The following is a 23,088-nucleotide window of genomic DNA, read 5'->3' as shown; positions in this document are numbered from 1 at the left end:
GCTATCTCCTAAACACTGCAATGACTGGTATGCACGGCCACTTTTGTCTCACTAGACTATCCATTCATACCCTACCATACCATCGACCATGGACTGCTGGTCTGCCAGCTGTTGTACCATAAAAGTGGCGACGTTGTCAGATTTATTTTTCTTGAGAAACAAATATGGTTTTATGCCTATAGGGATGAGGGTGACGCAGTGGCAATGTTGACAGCAAAAAGTGTTTGTTGTTTCGGTTGCTATGGCTACAGCTTTGGTGGCGGATAACCGAAAGACCGACTTCCGGTTTATTAACGGGGTGATTGGTTTACGTGTTGTTTACGGGGTGGTTAAAACAAAAAAAATACCGAATTTCAGGAGGGAAGATTGAGAAGCTCCAGGCGCTCTTCAAGTCTTTTTGTAGGTGAGATGTGTTCAGTTAATGTTAAAACGGTGTTTATAGCAATCGGAGCAATTGGGGCCATTTGATCAATAGTTAGCGATGAGTGTGTAAGCCACGTGTTTGGAAGTTTATCGGTCAGAGGCACGCAAGTTGGATAAGTGCAAACATTCAGAAGCTTATTTCAAGTCTATTTTTATCTATTTATTCGATTTTATTGTTTATTAAAGCCTCACATGACAAATTACATCATCAGATTTCATGATGCGCATTGCAAATGCCAGTACATATAATCTTACATAGCTCCATATAACGGGTGCTCACGAAAAAAACCTCGGAATAGCCGGTGAACCGTAAACGTGGGGCGTTGATTGAGCAATTTGCTGTTTACTATCAAACATCTGACTAATAACGCTAAGATGAATGTATCTCAGACGTACCTCTGATATGTCAACGCCTACTTGAGATTTTTTTGGTCACCCTCTATAGAATTCTTCGTTTTTAACGTTGTGCGTAGCACTGAACTTGATATTTTTGGGGAAATAAATGCTTCTAACGCATAGTATCCTGGAAATAATGACAATGGGCAAAAGTAAGCAATTATAAAACATGAAACATTCAGAAAAACCATGGGAAAAATAATTAATCTTAGTCAGAAAGTGTCGAGTGTCACGCAACGTTATATTACTGCTCGTTAATATGATGAAACAACCACCTGGTTTCTATTAATATCCAAAGTGATTAACTGAATTTCTTAATACACATGAATACCAGAGGCGGCTCCAGACGAGGTGTTGCAGTTGCATGCTCTATCAAAGTAATCCTTGATATCTTTGAAAGGTCGAATGTGAAGGAGCAGGGAGTAATAGAGCAGCGAGAGATGTGGGTATTATCTAGGATTATGGAATACTCCCCTGGTGCCCCGCCTCTGGACCGCCACTAATAAATACTCTTAAAAATGGTTCAAACGCCGGAAATTTATTGATTACAATCTCAAAAACAATTGTTCTCATAGCAAAAAATACCAAAACAATGCGTATTGTGTGGACCAAATTGAAACTAGTTCATCTATACGTTCCATTTATTCACTTACACTTCAATTAGTTAGCGGTTACTCTTATTTTTGATGAATATAAGCACATTTTATTTTATGTTCGCTACGTTATGCAACGTTTTTTAAATGTTTAAAATGATGCCATCTGTCGGAGAACCTTCATAGCTTCAAAGTAATATCTATTTAGATCCCCTTCAAATGACACTAGATTTAAACAAAAAAAATTTCCCAATTCAGAAATTATTAATTGATATAACAGAAGAGCGCAACTTTCTAGCATGGGGATATAGCTCAGTGGTAGAGCATTCGACTGCAGATCGAGAGGTCCCCGGTTCAAACCCGGGTGTCCCCTGACCAACTTTTTTTTAAAAATTAATTATTCACTTTTAATTAATCAATTAATTAATATATATATTTTTAGTTAATTATTAATTAATGCTAATTAACTTAAATAATTTTTTTGACCAAATATGTATATAATTGTCCAGGACTCCACCAAAGAAATGCGGCATGCCTCGAATAGATAACACCTCCCTCCAACTAGGGCTGGTCCTCCTTTTGCTTAACCTTCCCTGGGTGCAAAACGGCTTTTCCTGCTTGAGCAACCCTTGTATCCACGGAATTTGTTTGGACGACCTGAATTCGACCTACTTTTGCTACTGCATTGACGGTTACACGGGACTGCAGTGCCAGACTAACTGGAACGACTGCTGGTCATCGCCCTGCCAGAATGGCGGAATTTGCATCGACGGGATTGCCAGTTTCAATTGTAGTTGTCCTGCCGGTTTTGTGGGTGAGTTTATTACTGAATTTAGCCCTTGGAATGTAAAACCTTGAGGGTTGGCACGTAGGGGAGCTGTGCGAAGAAGACTTTAATGAGTGCGAAAGCAACCCTTGCTGGAATAACGCCACTTGCGTTGATGGGCCTAATGGATATGTTTGCCAGTGCCTTCCTGGGTATTCAGGGATTCATTGCGAGATTGATATAGCGGTGTGTAATAGTAGCGAAAATGCGCGTTGTCAGAATGCAGGAGTGTGCTTAGAGGGGCCTGGAGATACTTTTTCCTGCCGCTGCCAGCCCGGTTGGGAAGGCTTTCTATGCGACATTGAGACTAACGAATGCATGTCCGCTCCTTGTCAAAATGGGGCAGTGTGCATTGATCTACAAGACAACTATGAGTGCGCTTGTCTCTTTGGTAATAAGCCCTCAATGAGTTCATTCAGTTTGGTTAAATTTAAATCAAAGGATACACTGGGAGAAACTGCGAAGAACTGGTCAAAATCTGCGAGAAAAACCCTTGTAAAAACGCAGCTCTTTGCCTAATAGAGGAAGGAATTGCTGTCTGCTATTGTGTGCCGGATTTCCATGGGGAACTGTGTCAGCTACAATACGACGAGTGTCTTTTGGGGCCTAAGTAGATTGCTCTTGAACAATTTTTAAACAAAAATTAAGGATTATTTTGTAGATGCTCTAACGGTGGCACTTGCATAGACGGAATAGACAATTCTACCTGCTCCTGCCCTCCGAACTTAACAGGGGCTCTCTGCGAGTGTCTGATACTGCCTAATAATCAATTAGACTGCAACTACATATCACCCATAACCACCACAACTGTAACGAGTATTGAGGTTTTTACCAACTCCACAATTGCTGTTGAGACTGATTTTACTACCCCGACCATTTGTAAGTCTTTGTGCTTACATTGTGATTTTCTAATCTTAAGTGTTATAAAATAGTTTCAGAGAGAACTACTTTAGAAAGTACCTTAACTACCACTGCATCAAGCGTTGTAACTATTGTTGATACTGCTACGACTGCCGTCTTAGTGCCAAATGATACTACTACTACTACATTTTCAACTGAAACTGCCGAAACTTCTACTAGTATCCCTTATTGTATTACGCAAACTTTACCCGGCATCACCTCTACCATTCCTCAAACTACAATCACCACTACTGGTGTAACAAGAATAACAATTTTGGCTACTAAAAAGGAACCATCTACTGAAGCTACCATTACGGAGTCTACTTCTACTTCCATCGCTGAATCTACCACTCATGCATCTTCATCTACAGTTATTACTGATACAACTGGTAAGTTCTTATTGGCATATTTAGGTCAGCGCTTATGATTTTTTAGCCACAAATACTGCAGAGAAAACTACTACATTGGTACCGGAAACGACAACGGCTGAAACACCAGAACAGACCTCAATAAGTACTCAGACGAGTGCGCCTGTGACTACTATAGAAACTGCTGTAACCCAAGACTCCTCTTCTACATCATCTGTTGAAGCTATAACAGAACCAGCTACGATAATCACCAACCCAGAAATGTCTAGTAATCCTTCACAAATACCCTCAGAAACCACCCTTCCTACCACCACAACCGAAGAGCATCAAAGTACCACAGAAATTGGCAGCAACAGGAGTTTCCCTGATGTAACAACTAGCATTACAAGCAATGTTTCTGATACTACAACCACCTCTGAACCATCTACAACCATTATTTTTCTCACAGAAGAACCCCTCACTCATTCTTCTTTTTCCCCTGCATTTAGCACCGAGCAGACTGAAACATCTTTGATTACAACTGCAATATCCAGCATTGATTGCACCGTGACTGATCAGCTGTGCCTAAATGGGGGCTCGTGTATTTATGCTGGGGGTGGACATAAGGTACAAGTTTGTCGTTGATATTTAATTCATTTCTTTGACCAAAAAAATTCTAGTGTGTGTGCCCCTTTGATGCCGAAGGCGACTTTTGCGAAACGAAACTAGGAATCCGCAATGCGGCATTCACAGGAAACAGCTATTTGTCTCATCTTTTGCCGCAAAACGACAACATTTCTCTAGAATTCGAGGCCAAGACACTGTCGAATCAGGGATTGCTGTTTTACACGCATTCAAGCTCGACTTACATGGCATTGTACGTTATGGATGGTTTTCTAATGTTCAAATTTTCTTGCGGATACCAAACAATGCTGTTGAGCGAGCTTAAGGTTCCTGTTAACAACGGATATAGCATGAATGTTAAAGCCTCGTAAGTTTATAGTTTATACGCATATGTTGGAATAATATTGGGAACATTCTCCACAGTTAATTAATGTTAATTTATTGACAAAATATAGAAAGACAAACTAACGAATTTACTACTACTTGACTACATTTCTGCCTTTCTATATCTCGGCTGCCCATTTTCTCTCCTTCCCTTTCTTTTTCAGTTCTGGGAGTACCCCAGTTCGAAAGGAGAATCCCCGACCCTTAGCTATTTAGTAGCGACGATAATAATAACTTCGCTCGATAGTGTTTCATCCCAGGATGACTCTGTCAGCTTATTTATTATTAGTTTATTACTAATTCTAATACCATATCGCTAAAAATTTTAAAGTGCTGAATCTTTGATATTTACATACTTATCTTATGAAATTAAATCTTGCTGACTAAATGGTGAAGGTAGTTTAGTTAATTATGTTTGAAATGTATTTCTGGTTGTCTATGTTGGACATTCATTTATGGTATTCGGAGCGTTTACATCCGTTAAATGTAATTATATTCAATTGCAGTTTGAATTTTTCAAAAGATCTCAAACACTGCTACGCCCTAATTAAAATCAACGATACTTTAACGATGAGCGGAGACCAAATGGCAGTTAGAAGACCTTTTACTACAATGCCTGCCTCGTTGCATCTGGGTGGTACACCTGAAGAGAAGCAGGAAGTACCAGCGGGCGGTTTTGTGGGGTGCATGTCAAATTTAACGGTAAAATTTACCACCTTTTATTGTAATTAACGTTAAAATTTACACTGTACAAAGGTGTCGGCAAGAAAAGTGTACATTTATAAAGATGCTGAGGATGGATTTGAAATTTCTGAGTGTTCTTCCTTGGCCTGTTTGTCTAATCCTTGCAGAAATGGCGCTTCGTGTAGCTCTCAAGGAGATTCTTGGAAGTGTCACTGCAAAAATGGGTAATAACCAGGTTTTATTTAGATTTAAAAACGTTAAAAGACATATCTTTCTAGTTTTCTAGGAACAAACTGCGATATTTCCATTTGCAACAACAATCCTTGCTTATTTGGGGGCACTTGCATCCCCTTCTCTAATAGTGGCTACATTTGCTTGTGCCCTTATGGCAAACATGGACACTTTTGTGAAAATAGTGAGTTATACTGTAAGCATTAACTTATTATTATTGTTATGATTATAGGCTTGAAGGTGTCGGAACCATATTTCTCGTCCACGGTACGGGGATTGTCTTCATTTGCTGCGTATCCCCTCCCGGAGGGCACTTCTCAGAAAATGGAAATCAAATTCCGTTTCACTCCCTCAACGATAGAACAAATTTCTCTGCTACTCTTTATCGGCCAAAATGGGCAGCATGACTTCTATTCCGATCATCTAGCGGTCAGTTTTGTGAAGGGCTATATCATGCTTACGTGGAATATGGGCTCAGGTCTGTATAGGATAATAATGCCTGAAGGATGTTAACGGTAAATTGTAGGCCCTCGAAGAATTTTCACATCACAGCCTATTGAGAGCGGAGCTAGGGATTACTTGGTTAAGCTGGGCTACGATAGCAGAAGGGCTTGGTTGTTTGTTGAAAATTTGGGTAATTTTTCTGGCAGATCTCCTGGGCAATCTGTGCAATTAAATGCGGCACCAATGTTGTATTTGGGTATAAATTGCTCCTACTGAAACCATCTGAATATTATTAAATGGTATTATAGGGGGCCATGACTCTATAAATTTCTCCCAGTTACCCCATGATCTACCCCTGCATACAGGCTTTTCAGGCTGCATTTTCGATGTAGAGGTAAAAGTGGACAAAGTTGTATTCCCTCTGCAGTCTTCAGTGCATGCAGCTTTTGGAAGAGCTGTAGGGCAATGCGGTACTACTGAGTGTTACGAAAAAAGTTGCCAGAATGGAGGAGCGTGCTTGCACCATGGAAGTACCTTTATGTAGGTGTTTCGGTTCATTTGGGATCTTTATGGTAACATGTGTTTAATGCAGGTGTTTATGTCAAGACAAGTGGTTTGGCCCTTTATGCTCGTCAGCAATGAATTTCTGCGATTCGAACTTTACACAGTGCAGCGATAATTCCCAATGCATCCCTCTTTTGATGGGCTATGAATGCGATTGTCCTTTAGGGAAAGTCGGCCAATACTGCGAAAAAAGTGTGTATTTTTCTATAGATACATTTTTGGATCTAATGATTTCTTTAGAGGAGAATATCAGCGATATAAGCTTCACCGGATCTCGATCTTACTTATCAACACATCCAGTCCAAGTGGATAGCGGCAAATTTAACGTGGAGATGGAGATTAGGATGCTGAAGGACAGCGGCATCGTACTTCTTTTGGGGACTTCTGAGGCTAGTTTTGTGTGTTTAAATTTGCAGAATGGGCTGTTGGAACTGAGATTACGCTCAGGTATAATGGTCTAAAGTAACTTCTAAGACTACTTAAATATTTGTCCATATAGGTAAACCCCGCTCAAAAGTCAGAGAATTGCTCACAGTGCGAAGCTCCAGGCTTCTCTTAAAAGGAATCTGGCACAAAGTCCAATTCGGCGTCTTCGGCCGTAAAGTGTATCTCTATGTAGATCACGTAATTAACATGGGCGTTTTAGACCATGGTTTCACAGTGAACATGCCCATTGGTAGTGTTTACTTGGGGGGATTACCGGACATGTCGCATCTACCATTTGGAGCCAGTTCATCCCTCCCCGTGCATTACACAGGATGTTTGAGACACTTCTCCATTGATGAAAAGCAGATCTATTTAATGGAAGAGAATATTTTGAGCTCTAGAAATGTGATTGATTGCGACGGCACTCCTTGCGGAGGAGAGGTGTGTCTTCATGGAGGCACCTGCTGGTATAATTTTATTCATATTGCGTTCTTAGCCATTTAAACTTATTTCATTAGGTTAGACTCATTGCTGAATGCCCATTGTTCTTGCTTGGCACCCTATTATGGAGAACGGTGCGAGTTTGCCCCTAAATGCTCTGCCAAAAATTGCAAAAATGGACACTGCTCTGATAATTCCACTTGTGCTTGCCATGTGGGGTTTGAGGGAGGATTTTGTGAGACGCAAATCCAAGTTAAAAGCCCTTCTTTTATGGGGAAAAGCTATTTGATTGTACAAAAGTTGGGCGATAAAAGGCGCGGAATTAAAGATTCTTCATTGGAAATCAATCAATTGTACCTGAATTTTACCACTATTAAAGACCATGGACTTCTACTGTGGACTAGAAGCAGGGTTTGATAATCAAACACAAATGCCTAAGTATTTTATCTATTTATTATTATCCTTATTTTATAGGACCAGAAGGACTTTCTGGGTCTAGGACTAGAGTCCGGGCATTTAAAAGTAGCTTTTTCATTGAAAAACCAACAACTGGTGGAAGTAGTGCCCTCCTATAGACTCTCTGATGGGTTATGGCATGCTATTGAATTAATTTTGCAGCCATTTTCTCTGAGGATGGATTCGAAACGTTTGGATTTATTCAATAATAACACATCAACATTTATTTCTGATGGTAACTTCTTCATTGGGGGGTTGTCCGGCAACAGCAGTTTCGTTGCAGAAACAAATGGCCTGTTTCCTCAAAGCTTTGAGGGTTGCATTGAAGCCTTCAGCGCCAATGACGAACGAATTATTAGGGATTTTACACCGTTTGAAGGAGTTAACATTGCAAATTGCAAAATTACGTAAGATTATAACAATTTACCCTAGTCATTTGTATTTTGTATTATGAGTGTTTGTTATTATAATGTTTTTAGTAAATTATTATTAATTGTCTTTACACCTATTGTGTTATATTATGTTGTATTATTATTTGTGAATTTGTATAATAAATTAGGATTATTGTATATATCGCGTTTTATATATATATGTATATATATTGTATTTTTCAAAATTTAAAAAATTATCATATTCGTAATAATCTTAATGACGTCTGTTAACTACGGCAGAAACAGAGCACCTATCCAACTGACAAGCAAGTATTAATGTTAACGGCAACAGCGCAATTTCTTCACATTGGCTACTGTCACCCTTCAAGTTTGATGTTTATCCAATTTGTTTTTCATTTTTCCTTTATCTGCATTGGATTTAGATCCAATAATTTTGTAGACTGTTTAACTATTTTTAAAGTTTTAAAAGTGAATTAATTACATATTAATTAGAGATATTCTTACAGAAAATTGTATGAGATAAAAACAATCTCGGTTTAATTGAACAACCATGGCGGACGATTCCTGGAGAACCCCTGTCTTCAGACAGAATGTGGTCACCAAGATGTAAGTCTGTCTTTAAGCCCCACCAACCAGTAATTCCTGAAGCTAGTGGATTTTCATGTTACTAACATGCCTTATGCAATATGATTTAAATAAATATTCAATTTTATCTATAAGAGCTAAACAGGTCATGTCAGAAATTTGTTTACATAAAGACTTCCAAGAAGATGTTTGTTTAGACGACTTTTCCTCTGGTCTTTAATCAACAATGATCTGGCACCCAGTTTTTAATATATCTAATATCTCTGATGTTTTTTGTAGAGATGAAGCCATTAGGCAGTCTGGTATGAATACTTCCCGAAACAGCATTGAAATGGAAAACCATGTGTTTCAAAAAGCCAAGAACAAAGAGGAGTATTTAAGTTTTGTTGCTCGTCTGATCCTACATGTCAGAGAGATGAGTAAGTGAGATACATTCATTGTTGTGTATGAATAGTGATTCACTCATTTATGTGACTCTTGTACACAAGCAGATGGGTATTATTAGAGTGCAAGTAAATTGTTTTCCTAGATAGTAAAAAAGGACAACCGGGAGCCATGAACGGTGTCCCAGGTGCACCACAGCAGCAGGCACCAGGTATGCCTGATCCCATTAATGCCCTACAGAACTTAGCAAGCCAAGGTTAGTTTTCATATTTATATTTCTAACTCCTTGCAGTTATTTGTAATGAGGTAATCCTAAGCATATTCAAGTTTAGGATTACCCTATTACAAATCATTGCTACGTTAAAAATATCTACTAAATTTAAAAGACATTATTATTAGGTATGTTGAATGACTGTGAAATATACTACTATTAACTCAATTCAGGCAGCCGAAACCCTATGGTTGGCATGAACCCTCAGCCAGGTCAAATGACAGGCCCTGGACAGCCAGTTTCAAATATGATGCAGAACTCAAATTTTAATAACCGTTGTGGGAATCAGCAAATGATAGGCATGGGAGGCATGCCAATGCAGGTATTTCAATTAATTGCTTGACTGTTTTTTTGAAAAATTATTAACGATTTTTTAAAATCTGAAAGGTGCCAAGAATGCAAAACATGGCAATGACAGCAAATAATCCCATGCCAGGGCAAATTCCCATGCAACTCCAAGGACAAATGGGCGGTCAGATGCCGGGACAAATGGGGAGTGGCATGCAGGTAAGGTTTAATTTAAACTTGCAAATTCTCTTTATGTAGTGCGTCTATGTGCAGCTTAACAATAAAAAATCACTATTGTATTGTTGAAGTATAAAATTTCACAGATGAATGAAATTCTCAGGAAAAAACACTAAAGGCTCGAGATTATTAAAATCTTTAGAAAAAATTATTTTGCTCAAGATTAAAGTTCTGAATGTACACACATACACAATTTGCAATATTCTGCAATAAACTTGGTTTAATTTTTTTGGTTTTCTTACCGTCGATAATTGGCGTTATCATCCTTAATTTTTATCATGAACTTTTGTATTTCTAATCTGTACATAACTTCTAAATAATCCTACAACAGAGATGCTGAGAAACCATTTTTAAAATAAAAATTATAGATTCTACACTGTTGCATAACTCAAACCACTGCTGAAAGTAGTCAATGTCTAAATTTTTAATGAATATATTCCAACTTTTTTTACTTTTCTATAGATGCAACCGCAAGTGGTAGGTCCGGGTCAAATGAACGCCGCTCAAATGGGAGGCGGTGGTATGCCAATGGGACCGGGTGGCATGTCGGGACCCATGATGCAAACGTTGCCCCCAAAACAGCACAACGCACCTGGAGCTATGTTATTAAACCCCAATATGATGGGCGGCGGGGGTTATGTAAGACAGGCCGGTCCTGGACAAATGTTTGTTCAGTCACCTTTGCAAACGTCTGCTCAATCACCTGCGGGCGCCGGTAAATTATTTAAAAATGTTTTTATTCCTTACCAACAATAATAAGAAGCAGAAATATGCTCAGGACACACGTTGTTGATAAATTAGATCAATCTTTTGTTAAGATTCCTTTACTGTGTACCAAATGAAAAATAAATAAGTTATATTTAGGTATTTCCCAGCCTCCCAGTGCTTCACCTGCTTTGGCTCCTAGTCCTGGATCATCAATGGGAATGCCTATTGGTGTGAGGCAGCTGGGGATGACTCCTAGTCCTGGAACGTCTCTGAACACACCTGGACAGCCTGGACATAGTCCTATGAATGCTGGAGGAGCTTTACCAGATGAGCAAGCTTATAGGGAAAAAGTAAGCTTGGCTTATAACCGCAAATTATTATTTCTATTGCGAAAATTTCAGATAAGACAACTTAGTAAATATGTGGAGCCTCTCAGGAAGATGATCACCCGAATGGGGAATGATGGTATGTAGGTTTAATTCAGAGTTTTAAATTGAGGTTTAATGTAAGAACAACTATATAGATGGCGAAAAAATGAGTAAAATGAAGAAATTGTTGGAAATTTTGTCGAATCCCCAGCAGCGCATGCCGCTGGAGACGTTGATAAAGTGCGAAATTGTCTTGGAAAAGATTGATTTTAAACGGGGAGATGGACTGCCTTTTAAGGAGCCCCACGTATTTCATTCTCTGCTCGATGCGGTATCGCAAAATCTACAGAGTCCGGTGATCAATCACACGTTGCACAGGACTTTTGGGCCCACCTTGGACGCATTGTTTGGACCAGAGTTCAAGTAAGTTTTCGCCCCTATTGAAATTTTTCTTGCAAATTTTATGATCTAAATGTGTTATTAGTTTTAACATTATTAACTTAGATTGGTACCTCCGTTGAAGAAAGTGTGCATAGAAGAGCCAACCAGTGACATTCCCGACGTTCTACAAGGTGAAATTGCACGTTTAGACCAACGTTTTAAGGTCAGCCTTGACTCCAATCAACCTCCAGGTGCCAAAGGCATTCAGCTCACCTGTTGGTTGGATGACAAGTATGTCTAATTAATATTTTTGCTTTCTACAATATTTATTGTTGTCACAATTTAGACAATTACCATGCGTTCCTCCTATATCTGTGACTGTTCCCGAAGAGTATCCAAAGGAATCTCCGACGTGCCATATGGCTCCGTACGAATATAATGCAACCAAGTTTCTCTCTGACGTACAAGATGCTCTTTTGGTAAGTTTAAATTGTTAATTTCCAGGAAATTTTTATTGTGCTTTTATGTGTTAAAAATTATCCTTTTTTGGACTTAGGCGAGAATAAAGAAACTTCCCAGAAACTTTTCCGTTTCACATTTGTTGGATACCTGGGAGATGAGTGTGAGGCAGGCTTCATCGCCCACCGGTGCCGTGGCGATAAATTCTTTAGCACTATTAATGGGATTGTAATCAGTAGGTAACATTTATTATTTTTGATAATATTATCTACTTATAAAGCTATATCACTACTTTGTGTCTAAAGTCACTTGATTGATCAAGAACCGTTTGTTCATAGGTACTGTCGAAAATTAGCTTTAATTTTTCAGCTTTTTCTACTGTGAAAGGATTGGCTACCAGGCGCAGAGTACTGACAACCTAAATAAATTATTGCGATCCAAAATATTCGGAGTTTTATAGCTTCAGACTGTCGTTGAGTAAATCTCATAGTGAACTATTTTTCGTCAAATGTTGCACTTTTTTGCATCTGGTATCCATTTTTCTCACAGCGGAACCAGTAATTTGAATTTTTTTTTTACAATTCATATATAATTAGAAAAAATTTCAAAATTACTAAATCTTGACACGATAGTGGCGGAGGTCAAATCGAATTATGTCCATACGGGCCATATTTATAACTTAAACAAAGACGGGCATGTATTGATTTACCCCTGAAATCATATTAGTGCTCAAAACAAATATTCCTAATTCAACTACCAGGACATAATAAGGTTTTCAGTTATCAGACAAAGTCAGCAAATATTTTACCATGCATGTATATTTCTGTTAAAATTAAATAGTCCCACCTGTTTTTGCATTTTCAAACATCAATAACCACTTCAGTAATTAAATTCAGCTTATTGTAAATTACCCAAATTTTATTTAACACACTCAAGTTTCATAATCAATTCATTTGGATCAAAGTTGAATTTTGTGCGAAAATTTCATCGATGATCTCGTTGATTTTCCCCACTACAAGTTCAACTGGCACTTGAATTACTATATCAATCACTGAAATAATGATCCCATGACATAGAGTGGTGAAGGTGTCGGACAGTAGGTCGATGATCCAATCTAAGAGTCCCAAACCAGTAAATCTGCATTTGATCGTTCTAAAACAAACATGTAATCCAATTATTATTAAAGATAAGGGTTATAAAATACCCTGAATTGGTAATATCAGCTTTGTGAACAAAAGCGTGCAAGTCAGTAAAATTCATTCCAAGCTGGAGGTTTAGCTTTACATTAGAAATTTCAGCGTTCACATCCCCAGTTACTCCAATCAATAATGCTTGAGTGTGGTAATCATAAGTTATCTAAAATTATCATTTTACAACAAGCCAATTATTTTAATGTTTATCCTCGTTATACCAACAGGGAGTCGAATGCCAGAGGAAGGGTCAACTCCAAAATTTTTGTGTCCGAAGAATAAGTAGCAAAAACATTGTTAGAAATGGTAATGGTGGAGAGGTGCTGTATCGAGCCGTTGGTAGCACTGACGTATCCAACCAATAACTGTAGAAAATGCATTAATTAAACAACTTTCAAAAGTAAAATCAACTGCGGATTACATTAACGTATTGATCAGACAGATGCATAGGATCGAAGCCGTCCTGAACCATAATTCGTTGGACATTCTTTAATATCTCCAGAACATACTGAGTGACGTCTGCTTGGATGACACCAGCTCTTACACTAATTTTTTTTTTAAACGTCTTTAGCTTTAGCCAATAAACCACTATAGCAAACTTACGAAGCGTTTTCCTCACCCTGTTCCAGTACAATCCTCTTCAAGTCCAGCCATACCTTGTCAGGAATACTTTGTAAAGGTAAATCAACAGGAGGTAATGTCTTAGGTACTATTTCCTCCTTTGTTTTGATTTTTGCAGCTGGAGCTAGGCTTAGAGCTCCCAAAAGCACTACTAACACGAACTTCATTTTGTTTTTTTGGATTCGATATAGTTTTGTGCAGAACTAGAGGGTTTCTTTTATATATTTGTTATCAAAACAGCCTTATCTAGTTCTAGGAGTAAGTCATAAATAATTTGAGTGTTTGCGGCGGCTTTCACATTATAGATGCCACTTGAAACCCATTATTCTAAGCTTTAACCTTCCAATGATAAGTTGGAAGAGATACGGATGATTTGCAGGTGGCAGATGTGCATCTACATTTTGCGATTGGGCAAGGAAAGTGCTTCAAAATTAAAATACCATTTTAACACCATTTTAATGGCGCAGCATTTTTATATCTCCACGTGGTGCATATGATGTATACGTGCGATGCGTGTGAAATAAGAAAGTACAATGAATAAAACTCTTTCAAGTATTTTCATTATATGTGGTACTTGACAAAAAAAATCATTCTCCGTGGTTTAAAAAAAAACAGCTGACCTGAGTCCTCTCGAGAGATAAGATTCTTTGACTGTTATTTAAAGCTGGGTCTACTACTCAAAACGCACATAATAGTTGCGAAATGAAGTATCTTTACGTAGTGTCCCTGCTCTTGTGTGCCTCTTTGGCCTACAAGCTCATACAAATTGAACCCGATTTACTAGCTAGCACCCAAATAAAACTGGCCATTATAGATGAGCTTAAAGATGTAATTTTAAAGCTTCCTGACATAGATCTTGATACGTAAGTAACCTATGAGGGTTTTGAATAATTTTATCAGCTTAAGAGTTTCAGACTTCAAGACATAGATACGGCGACTTTGAACGACTTCGTTGACTTAATTTTACCCCAAGTTAATAAGATCATTTTAGAGGCTGGTATGGACCCAGTAACAGTGCCAGACGAGACTGTTGATGTATGGCAATAAGTTTTTAGCTATTTTATAATATTAATAAGTCATCTCTAGCTTAAAATTGGAACTTCTCATTTAACCGAGGGTAATTTGACTAATCTGGCCACAATTGAACGTTACGAGGACGTAACGCTGTCGTATGATCACGACGCAAAGAAACTCGATATCGAGTTTATCTTGACATGGCAAGATATACACCTGACTTACAAATACCACACTAAAGTGCCTCTAATTAGCATCTCCGGGCATGTTATTGCTGATGTCAAGAATCTTAAAGTGCATATGAAGCTCGGCTGTGACTTGAATGCTTATCATATTGTCATAGACGGTCTTGATTTTAAACATACTGGGTAAGAGGGAAAAACGGGGATTTTAAGGCAAATTTTATGTTTTTGCTTTACAGAACTATAAAATTGAAGTTTAAGGGTAATAGCCTGGTTGACTGGATTACCAATGCCATGACCACAGTGTTCTCTACAATCTTCCATAATTTAATTTTGAATATTGTTAAGAAAGTGGCTATGGATCCTATGGAAGAAATCGTCGAGGTTTTAAATGAAATTATTGATAGAATTTTGAATCCTACAACTCTTTCTGGGTAAATAAATAATGAAATATCTTGTTTGTAAGAATGTTCTTGTATTATGTTGACAATCACCTACCTAACAAGTGCGGAAAGTAGTCTTTGACACGTGTTAGGTACAATAATTTTCCTACTAGCACAAGTGTATTAACTCTGTTGTCCTTAATAAGTTCAACAAATATTAGCATGTAATAAAACCTCTGCACGCACATATACAATGTGGAAGTTTTGGATGGAATAGTTCATATAACTAATATGTCGAATATATACGGCCAAAATCCCCAGACACGTTGATTTTTATTTTTTCTTGCGCTTCTTGAAAATATGGTGAACGCAAATGTGCGGTAAAATGCTATAAACTTATTATAAATCAAATAGACACATTCATACTAAAGAATATTTTATTTGCAACATCAAAGTTTCCATATCATTTTGTAATCACTAATCACCTCCTCAGCCTTTGTTTGTTTGTGAAACATGAAAAACCCCTGAATTTGAGCAGGACTAACGTCTCTCCCCTCGTCCAACACTTTTTCAGCAAAAAGCTGGGATTGCAGCACTGAATTTTCTCCTGGATAAAACCGTAAAAACATTTGCTCCAATTGCGATTTTGTGCAATATCCTATGTACTCCTTAAGATCCACTCTTCCTGGCCTAATCAAAGCTGGGTCTAACCTGCAATCTCAGTTTGAGAAAAATCCTTTTAAACATCTCAGAAACAGTACCTTTCAATATAGTTAGTGGTCATAAACAATATCCTGGCCTCAGTGCTAGCAACACCATCCAGACAATTTAATAAACCGCTGAAAGTGACGCGATTTAAACCTTGATAAGCCGCTTTTTGCTGTTCAGTGTCTTCTCTAGACACAAAGGCTGCATCTACATCCTCGAGAAGAATAATGCTTTGCTGTGGAGCTATGCTTAGCAAATGGTTTAATCTGTCATCTGATAAGCCTCTTTCAGATAAATTTAAAACACAGATTGAGAAACCCAGCTCTCCTGCCAAAGCTGTGATGTATGAGGATTTGCCACAGCCAGGTGGGCCATACAACAAGTATCCTTTATAAAGTGTAATTATTTAGGGTTAAAAAAGAGTAATGCACTCACTTACCCCTGCGATAGGGAATACCCCTTTCTGAATACCAAGAAGGATTACTGATGAATTCTTGACAGTCATTTAAAATCTGCTCGCTAATGCCTGTGTCTAAGATAACAGAAGAAATTGGCCGCTTTTTTCTGGGGTGTCCAAACTGACGCCATTCACTGCCCATTGCCGAATACATTATGGTTTTTCCCTCATGCTGTTTTAGTGCCATTTGCCTAGCTAACAACATACAGTATTAAATAGGATTCTGCATTCTTTAATATTAATTTACCTTCTTCTAAAATATTAAAATAAACTTCCTTATCCCATCCAAATGCAGTCAACTGAACAGTTTCCCATGGCACTCCCATATGAAGGTCTAAAGTATGTTGCTCACGAGTTCTCTCTACTTTGATCCAAGTCCTCCCATACCTTATTTCTTGTTAAATCAATTAAATGTGGTTTTCAAATAGTCCGTCTTACTTGAAAAAGTGAGTCCCAATACTAGGGATGAAGTCATATTTGGTTGTGATGTGCCCACTATCCTTTTGCTCAAAACTAGTTTCGATGCTTAAATGCTGTGTTTGACGGGCGCCTTTGTTTGTCATCCATTGCAGTAACCACTGATAAGACTTGTCTCGACAAGGCACTTCAAGAGTGATCATGTAATGTCTCCTAAACAGGACAAGGGACGTTTGATAGCCCTTCCGAAGGATTGCAGCTCCGGCGCCCACTCCAAATAAACCGAAACCGGCACCGAAATATGGGTTGTCCGTCAGTGAGCTTAAGTATTCGATTAAAGTCATAGTTAGGCTAATTATTAGTTAAATTTATGTGGTCAAAATCATAATACATTGCCTAAAAATAAATAAAATTATGGTTGTAAGAATTTGAAAATTTTCAATATTTTCTTAACATAACCAATAAAATACCAGCTGATTCACTTGTCAAAAATATGACAATCAAAACATATTCGTTACGTTATTATGCATGCGCTGGCAAAGCCTCCTTTATTTCTTATAGTTTTTTAATTTGGCGCTATCTATAAATCACTGAGTTAAATAAACGTTTTACTATCTAAAAAAATCTATAATTTTGTTATGATGCCATCTAGCTGTAAGTAGTAAAACTGATTATAATTCATCTGCATAACCTCAAAACCTCAAGGGTTTTTATATTTTTATTTTTCTTTCTAATTTCTTAATAAAATTAATCTTTTAAGTATTATGCAGATTATATGTAGCAATTTCCAGCTTCTAGTATGTTTTATTTATAATACTCTTCTAATAATTCACTCTGTTCATGCTACAACACTGAATAAGTCAGTTCAAAATGAAGATCCAAATTGCGCCCGAGAAAAACTCAACAAGTATACAAAAGGTAGGCTTTTCTCCTAGTTTTAGAATTAAATTTATGCGTATGAACGCTGCTTCTAGAAGCTAACGTCAAATATAAAAAATATTTGAACCTTATCCAAGACGCCAAGCATATGTATAAGCCCTGCAACACTAATCATTGTAACTGCCATGCTCCAGTAATATCTCAAGATTTCAGGATGTTTAAGAAGGGAATATCCGAGAGTCTCATTCAGAATGTTAAGACCAAGTCTGTGAATCAAATATAACTTCAAAACACTTCTTTTTAATGACTATTGCAGAGGGACGAAGTATCAAATTATTGATCACAAATTATATCGAGAGCGCAATTGTATGTTTCCAAGTAGATGTAATGGGGTGGAGCATTTTTTGCTTGAATCTATTTCTGAAATGCCCAATATGGAGTTTATTGTGAACACTAGAGATTGGCCACAAATCCACAAGAATTATGGGTTTTCAGGACCAGTATTTTCATTTAGCAAAACCCCAGAGTATAATGATATTATGTACCCAGCCTGGGCCTTCTGGGAAGGGGGGCCTGCTATTAGCCTCTATCCTCAAGGCATAGGTACAAAGCACTTACCTTATTGTTGTTTGAGGTTCTAAGTTGGGATTTTCAGGCCGTTGGGATATTCATAGAGAGAAATTAGGATCTTTAGGTAATAAAACAAAATGGGAGGATAAGCAGTTGAAAGGATTTTTTCGCGGATCTAGAACATGCTCTGAGAGGGATGCTTTAGTTTTGCTTTCAAGGGAAAATCCTGAGTTAGTTGATGCGCAATATACAAAAAATCAGGCCTGGAAATCTGACGCAGTAAGTGGAAATAAAATCGGTTTTGTTAGTCAAGAAATGATTATAATATAAATATTAGAAATATGCCCAATTTTCAGTTGCACACAATACTTTTTACTTAAATTTATGGACTAGCACAGTAGCTCTCTAGTTGTTTAAACTATAAATTATTAACTGATACAAATTGAAAACTACTGTGGTGTTACATACTTACTTCAGATAGTACCTGATTTAAGTTTTACAATACATATTGTAATTCACATGCATAATTTGTCCTTTTAAGAAATGCAGATTTATGTTAAATTGATCCCTATCGACAGATGTTTTCAACCAATTGGCTGACAATCAGCTGATGAAGATTAATCCAATCTAGATTTATGTAATATCTGAAAATCTTCATATGGAAAACAATTACACATGTCCATCACATAATAATTTGAGGCATTCTCACTGAATCCCCAATGTTTTTATGCGGAAGTACTTGTCCTCCATTTATATAGGTTTCATCTTTAACAATTACATCCTCCCCTAAAACTGTAATACCCTCCATTCTCACCCACTGCCCCACTGTGCACTTCCACCCTACAATGCAACTTTCAAGCCAAGTATTGGATTTTATGATTGCATCTCTCAGTATTGTTGTCCTTTTAATACATACTCCATCTTCAATAACAACACCTGGGCCAATTGTTACATTGGGTCCTATTTGACAACTTTTTCCAATTTTTGCTGTGTGGTGCACAAGTACATTACCTGATACAAATACCTTTAAATCTATATCAGTGCGGAAATGTGTTTTTCTTACCAATTACTCCAGGTCCATTATAAAGTTTATCAGGTTCAATGCTCCGCAAATGCTTCAAATACAAGCACATGCCAGTTAAAAAGTCCTTAGGTTGCCCCACATCCATCCAGAAGCCTTCCAGATCAAATGCATAAAGTTCCTTGTCTTTGGCCATGGATGGAAACACTTCTTTTTCAATTGAAGTGGGGCGCAGCTCTATTCTATCAATTACACTTGGATTCAAGACATATAAGCCAGCATTGATTTTATTTGAAATAAATTCTTGTGGTTTCTCAATAAAACTTTCAATGCATTTTTTGTCATCATATACCACTACCCCATACTTTGAAGGCTCCTCTACTTTAGTCACCACTATGGTGCCCTCCTTACCATGAGCTTTATGGAAGTCAATCAATTTTTGAAAAGGAAAGTCACAAATTATATCAGAATTTAGTACAAAAAAAGGCTTGTTGCTCTTCTTTAAATAATCTCCTGCCAGGGCAATAGGGCCTGCAGTGCCTAAAGGTTCAGTTTCATGTGAAAACACCATTTTCACCCCCAACTTCTCAGCCTCTTCAGCCAGTTCTTGTTCCATTTGTTCTGCACGGTAGGACACAGCAAGAATAACCTCAGTCACTCCAACTTTAACTAGGGCCTCAACTTGGTGAAGCAAAATGGGCTTGTTAGCGAATTCCACTAGTGGTTTAGGTCGGCTCAATGTGAGAGGTCTCAAACGGGTCCCGTAGCCCCCCACTAAGATTAATGCCCTCATACCTTCGTGACTTCCCATGTTTTTTTATAATTACACCTTTTCATCAACAATTAGAAACGTAAACTAATGCTAGGAAGTACGTGGATGATCTCGGTTCGATAAGATTAGGCATTTTGTTGTGCCAACAAAGCAAATCGAAGGTTAGTTTTAATGTTTGTTTGGGTTCGAGGCAGTGGCTATGTGTTCGGCGGCATGGCTTTAAATGCAATTCACATACGACGTCATTCAAAATGCGCATATTCCCTTGCTATAATGGAAATTGACAATATTTTCTATTTAGGACACCCTTCAAGCAGCTCCAGCACCCGAAGTATCCTTCGAAGCTCATTGCCAATACAAGTACCTGTTTAACTTTCGAGGTGTAGCTGCCAGTTTCAGGTTTAAACATATCCTACTTTGTAAGTCGGTAGTATTCCACGTTGGGGATGAGTGGCAGGAGTTTTTCTACGCCGCCCTAAAGCCTTGGATTCACTACATTCCGGTGGACTCAAAAGCCAGTAAGGAGGAGATACGAGATTTGCTAGAATTTGCCATGAACTATGATGATGTGGTTAAGGAAATCGCGGAGAATGGTTATAACTTAATTTGGAATCATTTGAAGATGAAGGACGTGTCGTGTTATTGGAGGAAGTTGCTTAGAAAGTATGCGAGTTTGCTCACTTATAAGCCCGTAAGAGACGAAAATTTGATCGAGATTAAGGGTTGAAGCAGGGTTTCTTTGGCAAGATATTAAATTGGATGTGGTAGAACGGTCTTAGCTTGTTTAATACCCGCTATTTTACTAGCTTTCTGTTTACCGTCCTTTGATACTGACAATAATGATATTACTTACATGTATGTAAGAGATGGAATCGTATCTTGTGATCTCTGACAATAATAACTTAATGTAATCATGACAATAAGACGATTTAGATTAAGTATACGTCTAGAAAATCTCCATACATTTAGTATCTATACTTTTATATCAACTTTAAATCAGTTCTAGAATAGCCGTAAGATCAATTTAATTCCTTTTATAGGTATTTGGTTGTTTGATATTGGCTAAATTGCGTACTGTAAATAGTTAAATCCAAGAATATTTTAATACATTTCCAAACAATCTATAGGTGATAAGTTTTAAATTACTGCTTTACAAAATTGAATGTTGCGTGAACATTAAAATGTAAGTTATTAATTCCATTACGTCATTCCATATTTAAGAACCAATAAATAAGTCTGTCTTGCATGTGTATTTTTATTACTTTTTTGCTAATATTTAAATAAATAATTTACTTTGTTTACAGGGACGTTTTGCATTCAAAAAAAATATGAACAATTTTGTGATTTTCTATATTACACTTACAATTTTTAAGAGAGAAATCAGCAAATCCAAATTTCGTTTAATCAAATCGGGAAATAATTAAATTAAAAAGAACTAAAAGTCGTATTATGATTTAAAATAAATTTGATACGAACTCACTAATCAGCACTTTGGCAAAACTGAAATAATTTACAACTTAATTTCTCAACAAATCATTAGGCGCAGCCCCGTAAACACCCATTAAACAGTAAAAAAACGGGCTGAACGAGGCAAAAATCAAACTCATTCCCAATAAAGGTCTATGAGCAACCCAAGCGAGAGCTATAACAAACAGAGCTATAGAGCCTGCTACTAGAAAATTCATTCCATCAATGGCTTCTCCTGAAATGATGTTTGAGAAAGTTGGAAGGCAATTACCTATAAAATTTGAGCTGAAGTAGTCATTTTTGTCAGATAATCACTGCAAACTTACACAGAATAATTTTTAATAGCTTGGCCCAACAAATTACTGCGAAATAAATACAAAATGCCCCATAAAGTCTTAACTTCCATGTCTCCAATTTAAAATCCCAATGTTCAGCACTGAATATTTGATTGAGATCTAGCTTGCCATATCTCACAAGAGCAATTTCCTTGCCTTTGGAGGTGATATAAGGCACTAGTGTATCTTTTTCTTGTTTGGCAACTATAGTCACAGTTTCATCTGTAGGGCCTGCATAGGAAAATTGCACTCTAATATCACCAACTTCAGGGTTGAATACATCCTTCAATTATTATGAAGCATTATTCCTTTCACAGCCTTTGAAGCATTCAGACTTACATGACAATGATAATAAATACCCATATGCAGCTTAATATCAGGTCTGCCAGGTCGTTCATCACTTGTAAGTGTTTCAAACTCGGTAAATTTGTCTTTCAACCTATCGCTTAAAGAAAATGGTCCTAAACGTACTAGCGGAGCCACATAAGTTACAGTTTTAAGAGGTATTTCCTTGGGATTTTCATGACCAAAACGAATATAAAAATTATCACTATCAACCAGCTTATCACGCCATTCAGTGATGTAGTAATAGTCCTTGTAGCTTTGCTGTTCAACTACATCATCTCTAGGGCTACAATAATATAATTACTCCAGACACATAATAAATGTCAAATAATCAAACCTAGTCTCTTCTACCCACTGATACATTTGCACTCGGCGTTTCAATTTTACAGCCTGAATGGAAATGCCATACTCCAACTCCCCAAGAGGCTCATCAACTTTTAAGTCACCACTAATGTGCACTACATGGCCATCATATTCAGATTGTAACTTATTAAATAAATTGAGAGATATGGCACTATTGTGGGTTTCCTCAAGTGAGTGATGGTGGTGTACTGCTCGACCCTGCTTTCCATTCAAGTAGTGAAAACAAACAGGGAAAGAGAGTATTTACTTACCTCATTCCAAGTTAGCAGATATAAGCCAGAACAAAGAGCTAAGATACCAATAAGGGATGTTAGCCAGCTCCTTTGGAATTCTTCTTGGAAAGTTATTTCCATTTATGTTAATTGTTAAGAGGGGAAGGGGTTATTTAGTATTAAATAGAGCGGTAACAAAGACGCATGTCTCTTTAGTGAATGACCTACTTATTGCTAAGGGATGTTCATGGGGGGTGAAGGGTTGATATTTAAGGATTTTTGTCAGTAATACGTAAGTGCGACACTTTTATATTGAAAACGGAACCATATCAGGTAATTT

At 37.4% G+C, this 23,088-nt stretch overlaps 8 protein-coding genes and 1 non-coding gene across 11 annotated transcripts; 5 read left to right on the top strand and 4 right to left on the bottom strand.

Moving 5' to 3' along the window:
- The first annotated feature begins 6 nt into the window (after positions 1-6).
- On the top strand, positions 7-8,302 carry eys (eyes shut). The gene is made up of 19 exons (XM_066402668.1): positions 7-403; positions 1,922-2,226; positions 2,285-2,629; positions 2,680-2,848; positions 2,900-3,117; positions 3,171-3,527; positions 3,589-4,112; positions 4,166-4,476; positions 5,000-5,195; positions 5,250-5,401; positions 5,456-5,592; positions 5,641-5,886; positions 5,935-6,108; positions 6,161-6,392; positions 6,445-6,610; positions 6,659-6,863; positions 6,916-7,309; positions 7,361-7,694; positions 7,758-8,302. The coding sequence occupies exons 2-19, from the start codon at positions 1,944-1,946 to the stop codon at positions 8,148-8,150; spliced, it is 4,836 nt and encodes a 1,611-aa protein (XP_066258765.1). The 5' UTR covers positions 7-403; positions 1,922-1,943; the 3' UTR covers positions 8,151-8,302.
- TRNAC-GCA (transfer RNA cysteine (anticodon GCA)) lies at positions 1,714-1,785 on the top strand. Its single transcript has one exon. It is a non-coding gene; the product is annotated as a tRNA-Cys (tRNA).
- Positions 8,303-8,584: 282 nt separating the features above from the next.
- Positions 8,585-13,408, top strand: MED15 (mediator complex subunit 15). Its single transcript, XM_066402509.1, has 12 exons — positions 8,585-8,737; positions 8,996-9,135; positions 9,246-9,356; positions 9,545-9,693; positions 9,759-9,878; positions 10,359-10,611; positions 10,761-10,954; positions 11,006-11,069; positions 11,128-11,395; positions 11,477-11,644; positions 11,700-11,832; positions 11,910-13,408. Exons 1-12 carry the CDS (start codon positions 8,682-8,684, stop codon positions 12,042-12,044), a joined length of 1,791 nt encoding a protein of 596 aa, XP_066258606.1. The 5' UTR covers positions 8,585-8,681; the 3' UTR covers positions 12,045-13,408.
- On the bottom strand, positions 12,710-13,824 carry LOC136417023 (uncharacterized). Its single transcript, XM_066402511.1, has 5 exons — positions 13,606-13,824; positions 13,424-13,547; positions 13,224-13,367; positions 13,017-13,168; positions 12,710-12,964 (listed from the first exon to the last, which is right to left on the bottom strand). Exons 1-5 carry the CDS (start codon positions 13,788-13,790, stop codon positions 12,757-12,759), a joined length of 813 nt encoding a protein of 270 aa, XP_066258608.1. The 5' UTR covers positions 13,791-13,824; the 3' UTR covers positions 12,710-12,756.
- Positions 13,825-14,175: 351 nt separating this feature from the next.
- LOC136417049 (uncharacterized) lies at positions 14,176-15,551 on the top strand. Its single transcript, XM_066402540.1, has 4 exons — positions 14,176-14,486; positions 14,538-14,658; positions 14,710-15,005; positions 15,059-15,551. Exons 1-4 carry the CDS (start codon positions 14,326-14,328, stop codon positions 15,255-15,257), a joined length of 777 nt encoding a protein of 258 aa, XP_066258637.1. The 5' UTR covers positions 14,176-14,325; the 3' UTR covers positions 15,258-15,551.
- Positions 15,552-15,621: 70 nt separating this feature from the next.
- On the bottom strand, positions 15,622-17,224 carry Bcs1 (Bcs1 chaperone). Its single transcript, XM_066402539.1, has 5 exons — positions 16,806-17,224; positions 16,615-16,754; positions 16,350-16,562; positions 15,964-16,297; positions 15,622-15,913 (listed from the first exon to the last, which is right to left on the bottom strand). Exons 1-5 carry the CDS (start codon positions 17,126-17,128, stop codon positions 15,652-15,654), a joined length of 1,272 nt encoding a protein of 423 aa, XP_066258636.1. The 5' UTR covers positions 17,129-17,224; the 3' UTR covers positions 15,622-15,651.
- Positions 17,225-17,480: 256 nt separating this feature from the next.
- Positions 17,481-21,254, top strand: LOC136416968 (O-glucosyltransferase rumi homolog). Of its 2 annotated transcripts, none has more exons than XM_066402413.1 (5): positions 17,481-17,702; positions 17,762-17,927; positions 17,980-18,266; positions 18,319-18,512; positions 20,328-21,254. In XM_066402413.1, the coding sequence occupies exons 1-5, from the start codon at positions 17,549-17,551 to the stop codon at positions 20,751-20,753; spliced, it is 1,227 nt and encodes a 408-aa protein (XP_066258510.1). In that variant the 5' UTR covers positions 17,481-17,548; the 3' UTR covers positions 20,754-21,254. The 2 variants fall into 2 exon arrangements, with proteins under 2 accessions (XP_066258510.1, XP_066258509.1); XM_066402412.1 differs by having other exon boundaries at positions 17,759-17,927.
- Positions 17,931-20,133, bottom strand: Gmppb (GDP-mannose pyrophosphorylase B). Of its 2 annotated transcripts, XR_010752761.1 has the most exons (3): positions 19,297-20,133; positions 18,706-19,244; positions 17,931-18,651 (listed from the first exon to the last, which is right to left on the bottom strand). XR_010752761.1 is itself a non-coding variant. In XM_066402414.1 (2 exons), the coding sequence occupies exons 1-2, from the start codon at positions 20,063-20,065 to the stop codon at positions 18,916-18,918; spliced, it is 1,098 nt and encodes a 365-aa protein (XP_066258511.1). In that variant the 5' UTR covers positions 20,066-20,133; the 3' UTR covers positions 17,931-18,915. The 2 variants fall into 2 exon arrangements, 1 of the variants encoding a protein (XP_066258511.1); XM_066402414.1 differs by having other exon boundaries at positions 17,931-19,244.
- Positions 21,255-21,436: 182 nt separating the features above from the next.
- Positions 21,437-22,926, bottom strand: Tmem43 (Transmembrane protein 43). The gene is made up of 5 exons (XM_066402522.1): positions 22,788-22,926; positions 22,511-22,734; positions 22,168-22,459; positions 21,820-22,111; positions 21,437-21,764 (listed from the first exon to the last, which is right to left on the bottom strand). The coding sequence occupies exons 1-5, from the start codon at positions 22,887-22,889 to the stop codon at positions 21,544-21,546; spliced, it is 1,131 nt and encodes a 376-aa protein (XP_066258619.1). The 5' UTR covers positions 22,890-22,926; the 3' UTR covers positions 21,437-21,543.
- Positions 22,927-23,088: the final 162 nt, after the last annotated feature.

This window comes from Euwallacea similis, chromosome 26 (assembly GCF_039881205.1).
Source record: "Euwallacea similis isolate ESF13 chromosome 26, ESF131.1, whole genome shotgun sequence".
Taxonomy (NCBI): domain Eukaryota; kingdom Metazoa; phylum Arthropoda; class Insecta; order Coleoptera; family Curculionidae; genus Euwallacea; species Euwallacea similis.
This window is presented reverse-complemented; position numbering and strand designations above follow the sequence as displayed.